The sequence below is a fragment of the Scyliorhinus torazame genome, chromosome 2, assembly GCF_047496885.1.
Source record: "Scyliorhinus torazame isolate Kashiwa2021f chromosome 2, sScyTor2.1, whole genome shotgun sequence".
Classification (NCBI taxonomy): Eukaryota; Metazoa; Chordata; class Chondrichthyes; order Carcharhiniformes; family Scyliorhinidae; genus Scyliorhinus; species Scyliorhinus torazame.
The window spans coordinates 260,324,130-260,345,597 of NC_092708.1; the positions used below are offsets into that span (position 1 = coordinate 260,324,130).

Here is a 21,468-nt window from a genome sequence, read left to right on the forward strand (position 1 = left end):
CCACCTATAATTACGATATCGTGTATCATCCTGGGAAGCTCAATGAGCCCCCAGATGCCCTGTCCCGCAGTACATGCGCCAGCGCGCAAGATGACCAACTCCGGGCCATCCACGACGACCTCTGTCACCCGGGGGTCACCCGGCTTCTCCACTACATCAAGGCCCGCAACCTGCCCTACTCCACCGAGGAGGTCAGGGCCATGACCAGGGATTGTCAAATCCGCGTGGAGTGTAAGCCGCACTTCTATCGACCAGATAAGGCCCAGCTGGTGAAGGCATCCGGCCCTTCGAGCGCCTCAGCATCAACTTCAAAGGGCCCCTCCCCTCTACCAACCGCAATGCATATTTTCTCAACATAGTTGACGAGTACTCCCGCTTCCCCTTTGCAATCCCTTACCCCGACATGACCGCGGCCACTGTCATTAAGGCCCTGCACAGCATCTTCACCTTGTTCGGTTTCCCCACTTATGTCCACAGTGAGCGACGAACTGCGTCAGTACCTGCTCGGTAAGGGCATCACCTCACGCAGGACTACCAGTTACAACACCCGGGGAAATGGACAGATGGAGAGGGAGAACGCGACGGTATGGAAGGCCGTCCTCCTGGCCCAACGGTCTAGGAGTCTCCCAGTTTCCCGCTGGCAGGATGTCCTCCCCGACGCGCTCTACTCCATTAGGGCACTCCTTTGCACAGCCACGAGCGAGACCCCTCATGACCGCCTATTTGTTTTCCCTAGGAAATCCACCTCCGGGGTCTCGCTTCCGTCCTGGCTGACGACACCAGGGCCTGTAGTCCTCCAAAAACACGTGAGGAGCCACAAGTTCTATGGACTCGCCAACACTAAGGACATTCAAATGGTCATTGGATAGACATATGGACAATAAGGGAATAGTGTAGATGGGCTTTAGAGTGGTTTCACAGGTCGGCGCAACATCGAGGGCCGAAGGGCCTGTACTGCACTGTAATGTTCTATGTTCTAAGTCCGACCCTCTGGTCGAGAGGGTCCAGCTCATTCACGCCAACCCCCAGTATGCCTACGTGGCGCACCATGACGGCCGACAAGATACAGTCTCCCTCCGGGACCTGGCACCCGCAGGATCCCCTACCACCATCACCTACCCCCTCCCCCAACCTACGCCGAACAACACCCCGCCCGGCCTACACCACCCCCCCCCTCCTCCACACCCTCCCTCCATCGCCAACATACAGGGATGAAGCTCCAGAAGACACGCTCCCGGAGTCAACACCCGTGTCCGCATCGACGAGTTCAACACCCGTGCCCGCAGCGAAACCAGAGCTCAGGCGATCGCAGTGAACGATCAAGGCGCCGGACAGACTCAACCCGTGAGCCACTTCACCCCCGCTGGACTTCAATTTTGTTAACAGGGGGTGAATGTATTATGGCAACCATTCACCACTGTATTGCATTGTACTATGTTGATGCCCTTGTGGGCTCCACCTATGGACCATTGTATGATCATCGCAATGTATCATGTTGGTTCCCTTGTGGGCTCCCCCCCCTCGGGGGAGGTATATAGATCAGCTGCCTGTAGGTGGTACTCAGTACAGAGCAGTCGCCGGCAGGCACAGTTCTAGCTGATTAAAACCACTGTGCACTTCAACTCTCCGTCTCGTGTGAATTGATGGTCGCATCACAAACAACAGCAGGTCGTCTGCATACAGCGATACCCAGAGTACCCCACTCTCCCTCACAATCCCCTGTCACTCGACTGACCCCATAAGGGCCATCACCAAGGGCTCTATCGCCAGCGAAAAGAGCAGCGGCGACTGCGGATAGCCCTGGCTCGTTCCCCTGTACGGCCCAAAGCTCCGTAAATTCATCTCATTGGTCCGTACACTCACCACCAGGGCCACGTACAGCAGACATTCCCACACCACAAATTTTGGCCCAAACCCAAACCTTCCCAGAACCTCGAACAGGTACCACCACTCAACCCAGTCGAAAGCCTTCTCCGCGTCCGTAGAGACCACGACCTCGGTACATGACGGGGTCATGGTCACATTTAATAACCGCCTAATATTACTGGAAAGCTGCCTGCCCTTCACAAATCCCGTTTGCTACAGAGATGAGGAGGAATTTCTTCAGCTAGAGGGTGGTGAATCTGTGGAACTCTTTGCCACAGAAGGCTGTGGAGGCCAAATCACGGAGTGTCTTTAAGACAGAGATAGATAGGTACTTGATTAATAAGGGGATCAGGGGATACGGGGAGAAGGCAGGAGAATGGGGATGAGAAAATATCAACCATGATTGAATGGCGGAGCAGACCCGATGGGCCGAGTGGCCTAATTCTGCTCCTGTGTCTTATGGTCTTATGGTTTGGTCCTCTGCAACCACCCCCAGAACACATCCTTCCATCCGCCCCGCCACTAACTTAGCCAACACTTTCACATCCATATTTAACAATGATATCGGCCGATATGACCTACACTCTAGCGGGTTCTTCCCCTTCTTTGGGATTAGCGTGATCAACGCCCGAGTCAGTGTCTCCGGCAGCAACCCTTCTTCAGCACCTCGCTAAACATCCCCAATGTGGTGCCAGCTCTATCGCAAACTCCTTATAGAACTCTGCCGGGTAACCGCCAGGGCCTTCCCCAACTTCATCCCTTTTATACTATCCATCACCTGTCCCAACTCTAAAGGCCCTAAAGGCTCCTCCAGCGGCGTGGGTGGCAAAGGCCGGCCGGCGTGGGTGGTAAAGGCCGGCCGGCGTGGGTGGTAAAGGCCGGCCGGCATGGGTGGCAAAGGCCGGCCGGCGTGGGTAGGTCGCCGTGGGTCACAAGGATGGCGGTTGGTGAAAATGAGCACCCAGCAAAAAGTTGAAAACACTGCTCTATTGTGTATACACAATCAGGGCCGACAGTCAGATAGAAACCTCTCTCCTACAAATTCTTGCTTGAAAAGAATTGTAATGCCAATTAGTTCCATTATGGCACTTTGAACTGGGGATGCAGCAATCTTTCGGAGTGCTGGTCACAGCAATGTGAAAAGGTTAGGAAGGGGAGGGGGAAGCAAAAGGCAGGGCATTGTAACCAGAGTTATTCTCTCGCAACAGACGCTTCCTGATCTGCTGTGTGTTTTCCAGTATTTTCTATTTATAGTTTAGATTTCCAATATCCACAGCATTATTTTTCTGTAAATAGTTTCTTGTTTATTTTTATTGTGGATAGTTCTTCACATCTGTTTCTGGGGCCAATCAAGAGTTGAGCCTCATGCCTCAGAGAATGTTTTTCACTTGCCCAGATATCAGTAACAATCCTGTTGGGTCTGGCAGGCAGAAGAACCAGATTACATTTGTTTTAGGCTTTATCTGCCCAACACATTCATTGCACTCTTAACAGAAGCAGCATACAGGAGCAAGAACATATGCAAGGTATAAAATATAATAAGCAGTGGAAGACCACTACTTTAAATTATGAATATTATTATTACTTAGCAGGCCCATCTCTTTCCCTCACTACCTAAAGTTACTCTTTGGCCTGAAGGCACCACAGAATCGTTACAAAGCATTTGAGCCATTGTGTATACACCAGCTCTCCAAGTGAGCATCATGACTTTGTGCCATTCCCCTGGCTTTTCTCCTGTACATTACAGTAATCATCAAATGACCTCTTGGAATACCTTGATTGAACTGGCCTCCACCACACTTCCAGGCAGTGCATTCCAGACTCAAACCACTCGCTGCGTAAAAAAGTATTTTTTCACCTCACATTTGCAAATCACTTTAATCTGTGTCCTCTCCTTCTTGAGTTTTTTACAAGTGGGAACAGTTCCTCCCTATCAACTCTGTCCAGCCCCCTCATGATTTTGAACATTCTATCAAATCTCCTCTTGGCCTTCTTGTCTCCAAGGCGAACAGTCCCATCCTCTCAAATTTATCCTCATAACTGAAGTTTCTCATCCCTGGAACCATTCTCGTAAACCTCTTCTGCACTCCCTCCAATGTGTTCACATCCTTCCTATGGTGTGGCACCCAGGACTGTACATGATATTCCAGCTGAGGTCGAACCAGTACCTTGCATAAATTCAACATGACCTCTCTGCTCTTGAACTCCAGGGACGTCTTGAAGACAGATTCTCCCTTTTAAACAATGACAAGGCTGCTCAAGATCAAGCAACTTTCAATAACTGTCCAAATCAACAAATAAGAAAAACTGCCAGTCAAGCACATTTCAACAAACCACACAAAATGTTTGTCGTTAAATTGAATGTCCTGGCCCCATGGCTTCCAGTTTGTGCTGTGTATCAATCTCAACAACAGTACCAAGTTAAACTTGAACACAATTTCGCAAAGGGGAGCTGATTTTTAACCTTTGTGTACTAATAAGATCATAAGAAACAGGAATGGGGTCAGCCATTCGGCCCCGCTCCACCAATTAATAAGATCATGGCTGATCAGATTATTGCCTTAATTCCACTTTCCTGCCTGTCCCTCATAACTATCGACTCCCATCACTTTTTTTTTTAAGGCATTCGATGCGGATTTCTAAAATTGTCCCAATCATCTGGCTTTACAGAACTGTGTGCCTCATCTTTCAGGAAAGGGAGCTCAGCATTAAGCTGATTGTGGTAAATAAACATGGCTCAATGTAAAGGGTTATTTCTAACATTCCAAGTGCATTATATCTGGTGCTAGTTGCTGCCTCAATAAAACAGCTCTAATTTCAACATGTCAAGTGCTCTTATGAATAACCAGGGATCTGGAAAGTAGGGGGTGAGGTCCAGCCTTTGAGGAGAGAATGGCTACAGACTTCAATTCGTAATATCACTCACAATACATCACTAAGGTGCTGCACCAACACACAGAGCATGTAACATTTTTTTTATCAGTAATATCACTGTTACCATTAATAACATACAACAGACTAATTTCATTGGAAGGTGCAACAAACTTAAACAAACCAAACACAATCATTTTGTTCAACAAGAAGAAAAAGCCCAGGGGTCTTACCGGAATGAAGAATTCTTCTGCCAAAAACTTCAGTGTGGCAGCTTCACTTGATAGCAAGTTACTGCGCTCCGACAGGTTACCCTGGAGTCTTGGATCAAATTCCTTTCGAACTACTGATGCAACCGAGTCCACCACAATCAGTTTAACTCCCTTCAAGATAATGTCCTCTTCCAAAGATTCAACCCTGGCATAAAGGGGGACAAAATTGCTCTTGAAAGACCAAGAAGTGTGGAATACAGGGGGAGAAGGAGCAAAGTACTTTAGTAACACTACCCCACCCGACACAAAATTTAGTCATTGTTGAAATGAGGAAATGTGACAATGTTTGCGCACAACAAACTCCCACAACTGCAATTTGATCATGACCAGATCATCTGTTGTCGAGACATTGGTTGAGCAATCACTATTGGCCAGGACAGTAGGGAGAATGTGTGCATTGCCGAGGCTCAATTAACTGAAAGACAGAACCTCTGACAGTGCCCTCCAGTACTGTACTGGATTGTCACCGTGGATCTTTATGCTCACGTTTCTGGACAGGAAGTGTGCTACCCACTGCACCACAACCGACACACAAATCTGAAGTCTGAAAATTTGTCCTCTCGTCGGTCACGATTTCTGGAGGAATGTAAAAGCCCATCCCTGATGCCAAAACGTCAGCAGGTTAACAGGCTAGACGACCAAACCAGAATCCACACACAAAGTCACAGCGCAGGCAGGCAGGAGCTGGAACCGTGGGATGTTTTCCTCCTTTGTCCTGTGCTCCCCATCTAGCTGGGGAACTGGAACTAAAAGCATTGTCACTATCAGCATTCCAGCAGAGATCAGCTAACTCATACAGGGCAAACTACACCATGGAAAAAGCCAAAATATATCTTTCTTTTTAAAATCCATGTAGATGTGACTGGTGATCTAATTGTACAAAATATGCACAGAATAGGCTTTTGTTATCTCATGTTTCTTTATCAATGTTACAACTGCATAACATTTCTGTTCACCTGTTTATCTATTATAAAATCCTACATTCACATTTATAATACATGTTACCCACATAAACTTGCAATGGCTTGTATTTCACTCCATTGTGCCTGGAGCCCCATCGGATCTATCAGCGGGTTCCTCCAGCCCCCCCTAACTCTCATCTACATTCTGCACCTCAGCAATGTAACCTGAAAACATATTAGGTTCCACAAGCACATTCACAAACACCCAGCTCTTGCACACCATCATCTCTCTCAACTCCTTCATTGCTTGCATCACAACCAATGCTGGATCAATAAAGTCTCCTCCTGTTAAATATTAGGAAGAACAAAGCTATTGTTTTGTAGCCCCCACAATAAACTCCATTATCTGGCCCTTCTCCATGGCCTAAACTCCTGAGTCTAAACCAGACTGCTACAACCTTAGCATCACATTTGAACTCGAGCTGAACTCCAAATTCATCTACTTCCAACTCCATATCTTCCATCTCTTCCCCTGCCCAAGCCTATTTGCTGCTGAAATCCTCATCAGTGCCTCTTTTTTTAAAATAAACGTTTTATTGAGGTATTTCTTTGGCATTTCAACAACATCAAAATCAACAATATATATAACAAGAAAAATATAAACATAGTGCAAATTCCACCTCCCTCTCCCACAGGTCTTGCCATTACTTACCCCCCTAACCTAACCCCCTCCCTGCCCCCCCTTTCTGCTGACGATTAGTTCTCTGCGAGGTAGTCGACGAATGGTTGCCACCTCCGGAACCCCAGCAGAGACCCTCTCATGGCGAACTTAATTTTCTCCAGGCAGAGGAAGCCAGCCAGGTCTCCAATTTTGGGGGCTTTGAGTCCCTCCATGCCAGCAATATACACCTCCGGGCTACCAGGGAAGCAAAGGCCAGAACATCCGCCTCTCTCTCCTCCTGGATTCCCGCCCGGATCCTGCGACACCCCAAAAATCGCCACCTCCGGACTCATTGCCACCCTCATATTTGATACTGTGGACATGGCGTCCGCAAACCCCTGTCAAAATCCCCTCAATTTTGGACATGCCCAGAACATATGGACATGATTCGCTGGCCGCCCCACCCATTTCACACACCTGTCCTCCATCCAAAAGAATCTGTTCATCCGGACCACTGTCATGTGAGCCCGGTGAACAACCTTACATTGGATCAGGCGGAGCCTGGCACATGTTGCGGTAGTGTTGACCCTTCCTAACGCGTCCGCCCAGAGGCCCCCCTCTATATCTCCCCCCAGCTCCTCCTCCCACTTTCGCTTCAGTTCCTTGGTTTGCGTTTCCTCCGAACCCATAAGCTCTTTATATATGTCCGAGACGCTCCCCTCTCCTGTCCATCCTCTAGAGACCACCCTGTCCTGAATCCCCCTTAGCGGCAGGAATGGGAAGGTTGGTACTTGCTTCCGTAAGAAGTCCTGTACCTGTAAATATCGGAATTCATTTCCCTCAGCCAATGCAAACTTTTCCTTCGGCGCCCTCATACTCGGGAAGCTACCTTCCAAGAACATGTCCCCAATCTTCTCAATCCCCACTCTCCGCCAAATTCAGAACCCCCGTCCATCCTCCCCGGGGCAAACCGATGGTTATCACAGATTGGGGACAACACCAATGCGCCCTCTGCTCCCACATGTCTCCTCCACTGTCCCCAGACTCTCGGGGCCGCCACCACCACTGGACTGGTGGAGTACCGCACCGGCGTGAACGGCAGGGGCGCCGTCACCAATGCCCCTAAACTTGTGCCCTTACACGAAGCCGCCTCCATGCGCACCCACGCCGGCTCACCCCCCCACCAGCCATCTCCTAACCATGGCTATGTTAGCTGCCCAATAGTAATTACTGAAATTCGGCAGCGCCAGCCCACCACTCCCCCGACTCCGCTCGAGCATTGCCCTCTTCACCCGCGGGGGCTTGCCCCCACCACACTAAGTCCACGATAATCTTATTGATCTGCTTAAAGGACCGCGGGATGAAGATGGGGAGGCACTGGAAAACAAAAAGGAACCTCAGGAGGACCGTCATTTTTACCGACTGCACCCTGTCCACCAGAGACAACGGGAGCGCATCCCATCTCCGGAAATCCCATCCAAAAAGTGCCTCATCCCCTCCGGCCCCGCAGGGGGTTCCGACCTATACAACCTACTTTAGAAGTCCCGAAAGGTCTTGCTCACCCCACCGAGTCCCCAACTAAGTTCCCATCCCCGTCAACAACTTTCCCTATTTCCCTAGCTGCCTCCCTCTTTCTGAGCTGCTGTGCAAGCATCCTGATGGCCTTCTCCTCGTGCTCGTAAATCACCCCCTTTGCCTTTCTGAGCTGCTCCACTGCCCTTCCTGTAGTTAACAAACCAATTTCCGCCTGCAGCCTCCGACGTTCCCTTAACAGCCCTGCCTCTGGAGCCTCCGCATACCTCCTATCCACTCGTAGAATCTCTTTTACTAGTCAGTCCGTTTCGGCCCTATCCGTCCTGTCCCTGTGAGCCCGGATCGAGATCAGCTCTCCTCTCGCCACTGCCTTCAGCGCGTCCCAGACCACCGCTGCTGAGACCTCCCCTGTGTCGTTTACCTGCAGGTAGTTCAGCATGCACTTCCTCAACCTCTCGCACACCGCTTCGTCCGCCAAAAGCCCCACATCCAACCTCCATTGCGGGCGCTGCTTGCTATCCATACTGACCTGCCGGTCCACCCAGTGCGGAGCATGGTCAGAGATCGTAATCGCCGAGTAACCCGTGTCTACCAACCCCGCCAACAGGGCCCTGCCCACAACAAAGAAATCTACCTGGGAATACACCTTGCGTACGTGGGAGAAAAAATAAAATTCCTTGGCCCTCGGCTGCCTAAATCTCCATGGATCCATCCCCCCCCCCCCCCCCCCCATCTGCTCCATGAACCCTTTCAGCTCCTTTGCCATTGCTAGCACCTTGCCCGTTCTCGAGCATCTCATCAGTGCCTCTATGAACTCCAGATTCAACTACTCCAATGCTCGATGGGCCGAGTGGCCTAATTCTGCTCCTATGTCTATGGTATTATGGTCTTAATGCTCTCTTGACTGGTCTCCCATCTTCCAATCTCCATGAATTTGAGATCATCCAAAGCTTTGCTGCATCCATCCTAGCTCACACCATCACCCCCGAGCTTGCTGACCGACATCAGCTTCCAATCTAACAATACCTCCTCATGAAAGGTTGAACACTGCTGGAAATGTTCAGCAGCATATGGCAGGTTATCACAGAGTCACAGAGCTTCCGGTTGTCCTTGTCCCATCCAGCACTTTGCTCAAAACCTATTACATCTTTCCCAGTTCTGATGAAAGGTCACAGACATTAAATATTAACACAAGTTCTCCCTCCACTACCATAAACTGCTGAGTACTTCCAGCATTTTCGCATTTTATTTAAAATTCTCATATTTGTTTTCAAACCACTCACTTAGTGCCAGGGGCTTAGACGGGGCAGAGTTAGTAAGGAGCATCCAGGAGGACTTCTTAAAACAATATGTAGACAGTCCAACTAGGGAAGGGGCTGTACTGGACCTGGTATTGGGAAATGAGCCCGGCCAGGTGGTAGAAGATTCAGTAGGGGAGCATTTACTGACCACAATTCAGTAAGTTTTAAAGTGCTGGTGGACAAGGATAAGAGTGGTGCTAGGGTGAATGTGCTAAATTGGGGGAAGGCTAATTATAACAATATTCGGCAGGAACTGAAGAACATAGATTGGGGGCGGATGTTTGACGGTAAATCAACATCTGACATGTGGGAGGCTTTCAAGTGTCAGTTGAAAGGAATTCAGGACCGGCATGTTCCTGTGAGGAAGCAGGATAAATACGGCAATTTTCGGGAACCTTGGATAACGAGAGATATTGTAAGCCTCGTCAAAAAGAAAAAGGAGACATTTGTCAGGGCCAAAAGGCTGGGAACAGACGAAGCCTGTGTGGAATATAAGGAAAGTAGGAGGGAACTTAAGCAAGGAGTCAGGAAGGCGAGAAGGGGTCACGAAAAGTCATTGGCAAATAGGGTTAAGGAAAATCACAAGGCTTTTTACACGTACATAAAAAGCAAGAGGGTAGCCAGGGAAAAGGTTGGCCCACTGAAGGATAGGCAAGTGAATCTATGTGTGGAGCCAGAGGAAATGGGCGAGGTACTAAATGAATACTTTGCATCAGTATTCACCAAAGAGAAGGAATTGGTGGATGTTGAGTCTGGAGAAGGGTGTGTAGATAGCCTGGGTCACATGGAGATCCAAAAGGACAAGGTGTTGGGCGTCTTGAAAAATATTAAGGTACATAAGTCCCCAGAACCTGACGGGATCTACCCCAGAACACTGAAGGAGGCTAGAGAGGAAATTGCTGAGGCCTTGGCAGAAATCTTTGGATCCTCACTGTCTTCAGGTGATGTCCCGGAGGACTGGAGAATAGCTAATGTTGTTCCTCTGTTTAAGAAGGGTAGCAAGGATAATCCAGGGAACTACAGGCCAGTGAGCCTTATGTCAGAAGTAGGGAAATTACTGGAGAGAATTCTTCGAGACAGGATCTACTCCCATTTGGAAGCAAATGGACGTATTAGTGAGAGGCAGCATGGTTTTGTAAAGAGGAGGCCGTGTCTCACTAACTTGATAGAGTTTTTCTAAGAGGTCACAAAGATGATTGATGCAGGTAGGGCAGTGGATGTTGTCTATATGGACTTCAGTAAGAGTTTTTCTAAGAGGTCACAAAGATGATTGATGCAGGTAGGGCAGTGGATGTTGTCTATATGGACTTCAGTAAGGCCTTTGACAAGGTCCCTCATGGTAGACTAGTACAAAAGGTGAAGTCACACGGGATCAGGGGTGAGCTGGCAAGGTGGATACAGAACTGGCTAGGTCATGGAAGGCAGAAAGTAGCAATGGAAGGATGCTTTTCTCATTGGAGGGCTGTGACTAGTGGTGTTCCGCAGGGATCAGTGCTGGGGCCTTCGCTGTTTGTATTATATATAAATGATTTGTAGGAAAACGTAACTGGTCTGATTAGTAAGTTTGCAGACGACACAAAGGTTGGTGGAATTGCGGAAAGCGATGAGGACTGTCAGAGGATACAGCAGGATTTAGATTGTTTGGAGATTTGGGCGGAGAGATGGCAGATGGAGTTTAATCCAGACAAATGTGAGGTAATGCATTTTGGAAGGTCTAATGCAGGTTGGGAATATACAGTGAATGGTAGAACCCTCAAGAGTATTGAAAGTCAAAGAGATCTAGGAGTACAGGTCCACAGGTCATTGAAAGGGCAACACAGGTGGAGAAGGTAGTCAAGAAGATATACGGCATGCTTGCCTTCATTGGCCGGGGCATTGAGTATAAAAATTGGCAAGTCATGTTGCAGCTGTATAGAACCTTAGTTAGGCCACACTTGGAGTATAATGTTCAATTCTGGTCGCCACACTACCAGAAGGATGTGGAGGCTTTAGAGAGGGTGCAGAAGAGATTTACCAGAATGTTGCCTGGTATGGAAGGCATTAGCTATGAGGAGCGGTTGAATAAACTCGGTTTGCTCTCACTGGAACAACGGAGGTTATGGGGCGACCTGATAGAGGTCTACAAAATTATGAGGGGCATAGACAGAGTGGATAGTCAGAGGCTTTTCCCCAGGGTAGAGGGGTCAATTACTAGGGGGCATAGGTTTAAGGTGCGAGGGGCAAGGTTTAGAGGAGATGTACGAGGTAAGTTTTTTTCACAGAGGGTAATGGGTGCCTGGAACTCACTGCCGGAGGAGGTGGTGGAAGCAGGGACGATAGTGACATTTAAGGGGCATCTTGACAAATACATGAATAGGATGGGAATAGAGGGATGCGGACCCAGGAAGTGTAGAAGATTGTAGTTTAGTCGGGCAGCATGGTCGGCACAGGCTTGGAGGGCCGAAGGGCATGTTCCTGTGCTGTACTTTTCTTTGTTCTTTGTTCTATCCATCTCTTGACCCCTTGGATCCCCCACGCACAATGCTCTAATCAATCTTTCAGGTTCATTTCGAGTTTTCCGAGGAGGTCACAAAGATGATTGATGCAGGTAGGGCAGTGGATGTTGTCTACATGGACTTCTGTAAGGCCTTTGACAAGGTCCCTCATGGCAGACTGGTACAAAAGGTGAAGTCACACGGGATCAGAGGTGAGCTGGCAAGATGGATACAGAGCTGGCTAGGTCATAGAAGGCAGAGAGTAGCAATGGAAGGGTGCTTTTCTGATTGGAGGGCTGTGACCACTGGTGTTCCGCAGGGATCAGTGCTGGGACCTTTGCTGTTTGTAGTATATATAAATGATTTGGAGGAAAATGTAACTGGTCTGATTAGTAAGTTTGCAGACGACAGAAAGGTTGGTTGAATTGCGGATAGCGATGAGGACTGTCAGAGGATACAGCAGGATTTAGATCGTTTGGAGACTTGGGCGGCAAGATGGCAGATGGAGTTTAATCCGGACAAATGGGAGGTAATGCATTTTGGAAGGTCTAATACATGTAGGGAATATACAGTGAATGGTGGAACCCTCAAGAGTATTGACAGTCAGAGAGATCTTGGTGTACAGGTCCACAGGTCACTGAACGGGGCAACACAGGAGAAGGTAGTCAAGAAGGCATATGGCATGCTTGCCTTCATTGGTCAGGGCATTGAGTATAAAAACATGTCATGTTGCAGCTGTTAGTTAGGCCACACTTGAGTATAGTGTCCAATTCTGGTCGTCACACTACCAGAAGGATGTGGAGGCTTTAGCGAGGGTGCAGAAGAGATTTACCAGAATGTTGCCTGGTATGTAGGGCATTAGCTATGAGGAGAGATTGAATAAACTTGGTTTGTTCTCACTGGGACGAAGGAGGTTGAGGGGCGACCTGACAGAGGTCCACAAAATTATGCGATAGAGAGAGTGGATAGTCAGAGGCTTTTCCCCAGGGTAGAGGGGTCAATTACTAGGGGGCATAGGTTTAAGGTGCGAGGGGCAAGATTTAGAGGAGATGTACGAGGTAAGTTTTTTTCACAGAGGGTAATGGGTGCCTGGAACTCACTGCCGGAGGAGGTGGTGGAAGCAGGGACGATAGTGATGTTTAAGGGGCATCTTGACAAAGACATGAATAGGATGGGAATAGATGGATACGGACCCCAGAAGTGTAGAAGATTTTAGTTTAGACGGGCAGCATGGTCGGCACATGCTTCGAGGGCCGAAGGGCCTGTTCCTGTGCTGTACTTTTCTTTGTTCTTTGTTCATGTCCAGAGACATGCTCACAAAATCAAGGCTGAGTTTTGAAAAACGAGGTGATCTCATAAAATGTACAAACTTCTAAGAAGGCTTGTCAAGTTAGATTTGGAGACGGTTTACCCTTGGCTGGAAAATGTAGAACTAGTGAGCACAGTGCCAGGGTAAGAAGTCAGCCCTTTGAGGGCTGAGATGAGAAGAAATCTCTTCACTAAGTAGTGTTATGGGCCAGGGTTTAGAGAACCCCAAAGTGGATATCGTGGAGTTCACCTGACCCACAACATTTAGTAGATTGTGGTATGGGGAGCACACGGCCCACTCTACAGTGTGGTATAGAAGAAATGGAAAACTATTTTTTAAAGCAAATCAATGTTTATTCTATGAACTCAAGTTAACCTTTTTAAAACATAGTGGCCATCTTAGCAACCATTAATTCAAATACAACCCCCAAAGAATACAACACTAAGTTATCCTTTAAGCTTTCCTTTTAACATCCATAAGACTTAAACCACCTTTTACCAGAAGCACATCAGGTTACAGTCACTACTGTTATTAGTTTTAAATCACCAGGATCGATTTAGTCTTTAGATTACAGAGAGATACTCTAATACACCTTCTGGCTGTGACTGCAGCTATCCAGCTCTGGAAATTAAACTAAAACACGCCCTGCAGCAAACAGCCTAAAGCGAAAGTAAAAAGCTGACAACCCAGCTCCACCCACTCTCTGACATCACTGCAGTAATAAACACCCATTTCTTAAAGGTACTCTCACTACAGATACTTATATACACACCCATTTATAAACACCCATTTCTTAAAGGTACTCTCACATGACAGTAGGTTGGAATTTTCTACACCAAAGGGCTGTGGATGCTCAAGGTTACAGTGAATATATTTTTGGGCTCTTAGGAAATCAGGGATATCAGAGACAGAGAGGAGTTAGGGCCAAGGCTCATCCATGATCTTATTGAATGGTGGAGCATGCTCAAGGGGTTGTATGACTATTCTTTATGTTGTTATGTCACTGCTGCCTCGACAGTAGTGTTACTCAGTTGATTCAGATTATAAGTATAGCAGTTTATCTCCATCTCGGTCTACTTCTCTCTCTCTCCTTCCATCACGTTCCTTAAAATCTACCTCTTGCACCTAGTCTTTGGTCAGCTGTCCTTTTTTTCTTATGTGGTTCCATATCAAACATTGTTTGGTAATGCGCCTGTGAAGTGCCTTGTAACACTTTACTATGTTAAAGATGCTATATAATTACAAGTTGTTGCTGAAAAGAAAGGAGAACAGAAAGAAAGAGAAAAAGGACCAACTTCAAAAAGTATTTAATCAATGGAATTAATTTTGGGACAACCAGAGATTGTGAAGCACAAACTCAATGGGCTGGATTCACCGTTGCTGAGGCTAAGTGCCGACGCCAACGGAGGCCCCATGATGTTTCACAATGGAAAAATCATTGTGAAACCTTCGCTGATACCGCTACTGGTGAGGGGCTAGCACCGGCGCCACGTGAAACAGAACGTGTGGAAAACGGTTGGAAAACCACCGGGTCCCATGCTGCACATGCGCATGGCTGGCAAGGTGCAGTGCGCGAAAGCCTACAAACTCCACATACCCTCCGATCGCCCCGGACAAGATGGCACCAGCCATGCTGGACCGCGTACCCGCCCACCCCGACCCCACAACCCACCACCTGCCCACCCCCCACCACTCTCCCCAGGCTTGGAAGAGGCCCGCCCTCCAGCGGCACAGATGCCAGCCGAATGTGGCGGCACTGGACACTATCCACCTGCCCTCTCTCTCCCCGCAGCCTGCACAAAATGAAAAAAATGAAAATGAAAATCGCTTATTGTCACAAGTAGGCTTCAAATGAAGTTACTGTGAAAAACCCCTAGTTGCCACATTCCGGCGCCTGTTCGGGGAGGCTGGCATGACAGGCTCCTGACCACTGAGACCACAAGCGGCTCGCGCCGTCGGGTACTCGGAGGCCCATCGGAGGCTGAGCATCGCGGGTGGGCCAGCCAAGGACACTCCAATGGGGTTGTGACTGCGCGCAGCTCGATGATGCCGATTTGGAGGAGGCGGAGCATCGCGACCCAGCGCCAAACCGCCGCCCGCCACGATTTCGGCATCGGGAGCTATTCTCCGCCCGATCACCATTCCCGATTTCAGTGTCAGGCTACGGAGAATCCTCCCCAATGTCTTTCTTTCTCTTTCACGTTCTCCAGAGTTGGGGGATGACTGAGAATAAATTAAAGTCAAACAAAAGAAAACAATAGATACCTCTTCAGTACATCCAAGCAAGTGAGTTCACGATACAGGTGAATTCTGTTGGTCATTGTAATCAATTTCTGGTCTGCACAGAAGTAATTAGGAAATCGGCACCTCGCGATCTCTATCAACCTAAAACACAACAATAAGAAACTTTAGAAAATACAGAAATTTGCGTGCCATCAAGAGACTTCCGGTGTCGGTGATGGGCTGACCAGTCGCACATCAGGTGGCTCTCCTCCAGAACAGAGCCAAATGAGCACTTTTAGTCGAAATTAGCCTGAGAATTCGGTGTTTTCTCACCCACAATTAAGAAAGGGAAAGGATAGAATCACCATGCCAGCAAACGGGAGCTTCAGGGGCCGTAGAGACGGCAGGAGTGGAGGGAAAGGCTACGAGCACCCCCCTCCCCCCCCAACCTGGAGATGGATGGAAGATGTTCCTGACAAAGGAACTGATGGGCAAGCTGGGAAGGACATGGAATCCATCTACCAGGGCATTGGGGCAGACCTGGCAAAGAGCAGGGCCGAGTTCAACTCGGAGAAATCGGGCCTGTACAGGAATGGAGTGAAATTTGGAATGCTGTTCCCAGCCAGGCTCTGGGTCACGTTCCAAAACAAGGAACACGATTTCAACACCCTGGTAGAAGCAGACAAGTTTGTTCAGACGAGCGGCCTGGACAAGGGGATCAGACTCACTCCAGCAGTTGTGACCTTCATGAATTATCCAGGAACGGTGCTGGTGAGTGACTTGGTGGTAGGCATTGAAATTCCTCGTGCAGAGTACATTCCCTGCTCTTACTTCCTCAAGTGATGGAGAAGTACTGATTAGCAGGTTGAAGAAATTAGTACATAGTGATCAACAGGAGGTTTTATTGAAATCAATGTTGATGGCGATTTGACTGGGCATACCCAAGGGCAGTGATGGAGGAGGCACAGATGTCGGCTGATAAAGATTCAGCTACAACTAGTCAGGCTTGACGTGACAATGGGCCAGTTCTCCCAGCTTTGATAACAATTGGAAATGTTGGTGAGGAAAGCCTTGCAGAGGTTATTTAGACTGAAATTGCCTTTCTTCATTCCAATAAGATGGCATAGATCTATCTGATTCCTCGTTCATGAATTACAACAAGTTCATTTGCTCGGGCAGGTCCAAGAGTCAACCACCTGGTGTGGACTGGAGTCACTTTTAGCTAAGACCAGGCAAGGGTCAACGGCTTTCTTCTCTCAAAAGGAATTGAATGAAGCAGTTGTGATTTCACGAACAAGTTGTCACTTTCTGGTGCTTGCCAACAAAACAAGATGACATGGTGGTTAGCACTGCTGCTTCACAGCTCCAGCCTAGGGTGACTGTCTATGTCGAGTCTGCACGTTCTCCCCATGTCTGCGTGGGGTTTCCTCCGGGTGCTCCGGTTTCCTCCCACAGTCCAAAGATGTGCAGGTTAGGTGGATTGACCATCCTAAATTACCCCTTAAATGTCCAACAAGTTAAGCTGGATTACTGGGATACGGGGATAGGGTGGAGGTGTGGGGTTAAGTAGGGTGCTCTTTCCAAGGGATGGTGCAGAATCGATGAGCCGAATGGTCTCCTCCCGTACTGTAAATTCTATGATTCTATGAAAATACTATATTTCTTAAATTTAATTTTCCAACGCATCATGGCAGGATTTGCACACACATTTTGGGGGATTTGTAGTCCAGTGCTATAACCACGGACTACCATACTGACACTAGTATTAAATACTGTAATTATTTCTCTCACCTTTCAGCAGTAAAGGCAGACTCAGTGTCTATGTAAATGACAGCTCCATCCAGGCCACCCATACTGACAGGCAACGTGGCCAACACACTCAGCATCATACAGAACTGCGTCTTCCCACAGCCCGAAGGTCCAGTCACCTATAAACAGAGTATGTTATTGGGAACTGTTCTGTGAACAAGAGCCAACACCAGACCAACAACTTTATCAAGTAACACATGCCACGGGGCAGCACAGCGGTTAGCACTGCTGCCTCACGGTGCCGAGGTCCCAGGTTCGATCCGGGTTCTGGGTCACTGTCTGTGTGGAGTTTGCACATTCTCCCCGTGTTTGCGTGGGTTTCGCCCCCACAACCCAAAGATGTGCAGGGTGGTGGATTGGCCATGCTAAATTGCCCCTTAATTGGAAAAAATTAATTGGGTACTCTAAATTTATTTTTAAAAAGAATAACACATGCCACACTCTTAAAACAAAATTTGTTCCACAAATTGATTCATATAGTTGGAATACAAAAGGCAGAGTTCACCGGCAGAGTTCACCAAGGCCTTGCAAAACTGGGTGCTCTGCAACACTCTTCTCTCCACCTCACCAGAATGAAATAAAAACTCATGTAATGTCAATACTGATTGGAACAGTGGTACAGATCAGAATAGTCCTCGGTTTGATTTCCAGGTCTGGGTTCAGTTGCCTCGTCGATACTACACTTAGCCCTAAATGGCCCGTGTCTGTGAAGGAGAAGAAAACCAATTGGTTATGGTTGCCACAGAGGCTCATCTGTGATGGGTGTGCAGGGATATCACTGGGCAGCACTGACACGATATCACATAAGGAGCTGCATGCTTCAGGAAGAGGAGCAAAAGCAGCTGTAGCCGAGAAACACAACATGCCAGGACAACCCGAGATGCTCAGCCATGGTCTGCCACCATTTTACAAAATCACGTCTCATCTTTTACCTTAAATGCATCTTCCAGCAATATGGCCATATACCTCAATTCCTTGATCACCCAAAAATCCATCAATCTCTACCAGTGAGCCCACGCCTCTCTGGGATTGAAAATTCCAAACATTAAGAACATTGTGGGACTTCCGGTTGCGACGATGCGGAGCTAAGCCGCACATTTCGGCAGCTCCCGCTAGAACGGACTTTTGGGATCTCCGGAGGAGCCCCAATGGAAATTTTTTGACCAAATCCCGTGTGGGAAGGTGAAGTAAGGTCCCCCTTCCGTCGTGTATGGAGGGGACTAGAAGTGGAGCGACGCAAAAAGAAGCTTTGGAGCAGCGGCAGAAACGGGGGGGAAGAATCAAGATGGCGGAGGGCGGAGATCGAGCAGCATGGGGGCCGGACCAGCAGGAGTTTCTCAGGCGCTGCGTGGAGGAGCTTAAAAAGGAGGTGCTGGCGACAATGCTGTTGGCGATCGAGGGGCTGAAGGCGACCCAGAAGGCCCAGGCGGTAGAGCTCCGAGAGGTGATGGACAAAACTAACGAGAACGAGGACGAGATCTTGGGCCTGGCGGTGAAGATGGAGGCGCACGAGGCGCTGCACACGCGGTGGGCCGAGAGATTTGAGGTCCTGGAGAACAGGTCGCGGAGGAAGAATCCCCGGATTCTGGGTCTCCCCGAAGGGGTGGAGGGGGCCGATGCCGGGGCGTATGTGAGCACGATGCTCCATTTGCTGATGGGTGCGGAGGCCTCTCTGAGCCCCCTGGAGCTAGAAGGGGCTCACCGGGTCCTGGCGAGGAAACCCAAGGCTGGCGAGCCGCCAAGGGCGATAGTGGCGAGGTTCCATCGTTTCGCGGACAGGGAGAGTGTCCTGAGATGGGCCAAGAAGGAGCGGAGCAGTAGATGGGAGAATGCGGTGATCCGAGTCTACCAGGACTGGAGCGCGGAGGTGGCAAAGAGGAGAGCTGGCTTCAACCGGGCCAAGGCGGTGCTGCATAAAAAAAGGGTGAGATTCGGAATGCTGCAGCCAGCGCGACTGTGGGTCACGTATCAGGACCGACACCACTATTTTGAAATGCCAGAAGAGGCTTGGACCTTTATCCAAACGGAAAAATTGGACTCGAACTGAGGGACTGTGGTTGTGGGGGAGATGTTGACTGTATACAGGATTGTAAATATGGGTAGAGAATGTTTCACGGGTGGACGATGGATGGGGATGGGGGAAGAGCTTTTGATGGGGGGGACAGTGAGGAATGTGGGCGTCGGTGCTGGAGGGAGGTGAGACTCGGGGATGGGGGAATTGGGATAAGGCCGCAACAGGAGCTGCGCCACAGCTGGCTCAGGAAAGCGGGGGCTTTTTCCCGCGTTAGGGAGGGGGGGGATGGAGGAGCGCAAGGAGGAGGAGGGATTTCCACACGGGGTGTCAACGGGAAGGCGGGGGAAGCCGGGGTCAGCAGGAGTCAGCTGACTTACAGAGGTATTATGCGGGGAGCAAAAGAGCTAGATTTGTAACTAACGGGGAGGTGGGGAGGGGAGGGGGGGACAATAGGGTTGCTGCTGCATTGACCGAAGGGGAACTGAAAATGGAAGAGGTGGTCGGGGCGGAGGTTCCCTGTCTGGGGGACTGGCGGGTGCGGGAGACGCGGGCACGGGACTGGCCTAAAATAGGAGATCGCTAGACGGCTGGGAGCCGCCCCCAATCCGGCTGATCACGTGGAACGTGAGAGGCCTAAATGGGCCGGTTAAGAGGGCCCGAGTGTTCGCGCACTTAAAGGGACTGAAGGCAGACGTGGTCATGCTTCAGGAGACACATCTGAAGGTGGCAGAACAGGTCAGGTTAAGAAAGGGATGGGTAGGACAGGTGTTCCATTCGGGGCTGGATGCGAAGAATAGAGGGGTGGCAATACTGGTGGGGAAGCGGGTGTCGTTTGAGGCCAAGAACATAGTGGCGGACAATGGAGGCCGATACGTGATGGTGAGCGGTAGGTTGCAGGGGATGGGGGTGGTATTACGCCCCGAATTGGGACGATGCTGGATTCATGAAACGGATGTTGGGGCGTATTCCGGACTTGGAGGTAGGAAGCTTGATAATGGGTGGGACCAACACGGTGTTGGACCCAGCACTGGATCGCTCCAGATCTAGGACCAGAAAGAGGCCAGCTGCGACCAAGGTGCTCAGGGGGTTTATGGATCAGATTGGGGGGGGGGGGGGGGGAGTAGATCCGTGGAGATTTGCCAGGCCTTTGGCCAGAGAATTTTCTTTTTTCACCCATGTACACAAAGCCTACTCCCGGATAGATTTTTTTGTTCTGGGCAGGGCATTGATCCCGAAAGTGGAGGGACTGGAGTATTCGGCCATAGCCATTTCGGACCACACCCCACACTGGGTGGAACTAGAGCTGGGGGAGGAGAGGGACCAACGCCCGCTGTGGCGGTTGGATGTGGGACTGCTGGCAGACGAGGAAGGGTGCGGGGGTGTATCGAAAGGTATCTGGAGGCCAACGACAACGGGGATGTGCAGGTGGGAGGAGTATGGGAGGCGCTGAAGGCGGTGGTCAGGGGAGAGTTAATCTCCATCGGGCTCATAGGGAGAAGAGAGAGGGCAGGGAAAGGGAGAGGTTAGTGGGGGAGATTTTAAGAGTAGACAGGAGATATGCAGAGGCTCCTGATGAGGGACTACACAGGGAGAGGCGAAGTCTCCAGACGGAGTTTGACCTGTTGACCACAGGGAAAGCAGAGGCACAGTGGAGGAAGGCACAGGGGGCGATGTATGAGTATGGGGAGAAGGCGGGCCAGATGCTGGCACATCAGCTCCGTCAGAGGATGGCAGCGAGGGAAATAGGTGGAGTCAAGGATGGAAGGGGAACTACGGTGCAGAGTGCGGTGAAAGTGAATGAGGCATTCAAGGCCTTTTACGAGGAGCTGTAGAGGTAGCAGCCCCCAGGGGGAAAAGAGGGGATGCGACGATTCTTGGACCAACTGAGGTTCCCGAGGGTGGAGGTGCAGGAGGTGGCTGGTTTGGGGGCGCCAGGAGCTGGTTAAAGGACTGGGGAGCATGCAGGCAGGGATGGCCTCGGGACCGGATGGGTTCCCGGTGAAGGTCTATAGAAAGTATGTAGACCTGTTAGCCCCGTTGCTGGTAAGGACTTTCAATGAGGCAAGGGAGGGGGGACCCTGCCCCCGACAATGTCGGAGGCGACGGTCTCTTTGATCCTGAAGCGGGATAAGGACCCACTGCAATGCGGGTCGTACAGGCCGATCTCGCTCCTCAACGTAGATGCTAAGTTGCTGGCAAAAGTGTTGGCTACGAGGATTGAGGACTGTGTCCC

At 49.7% G+C, this 21,468-nt stretch overlaps 1 protein-coding gene across 1 annotated transcript in view; it reads right to left on the bottom strand.

Annotated features, from left to right (window-relative positions):
- The window catches only part of rad51b (RAD51 paralog B), an 868,394-nt gene that overhangs the window by 820,613 nt on the left and 26,313 nt on the right, over positions 1–21,468 (bottom strand). Inside the window, 3 exon segments of the mRNA XM_072486228.1 lie at positions 4,971–5,154; positions 15,455–15,574; positions 17,204–17,340. Of these exon segments, the coding sequence (XP_072342329.1) occupies positions 4,971–5,154; positions 15,455–15,574; positions 17,204–17,340 (441 nt within the window).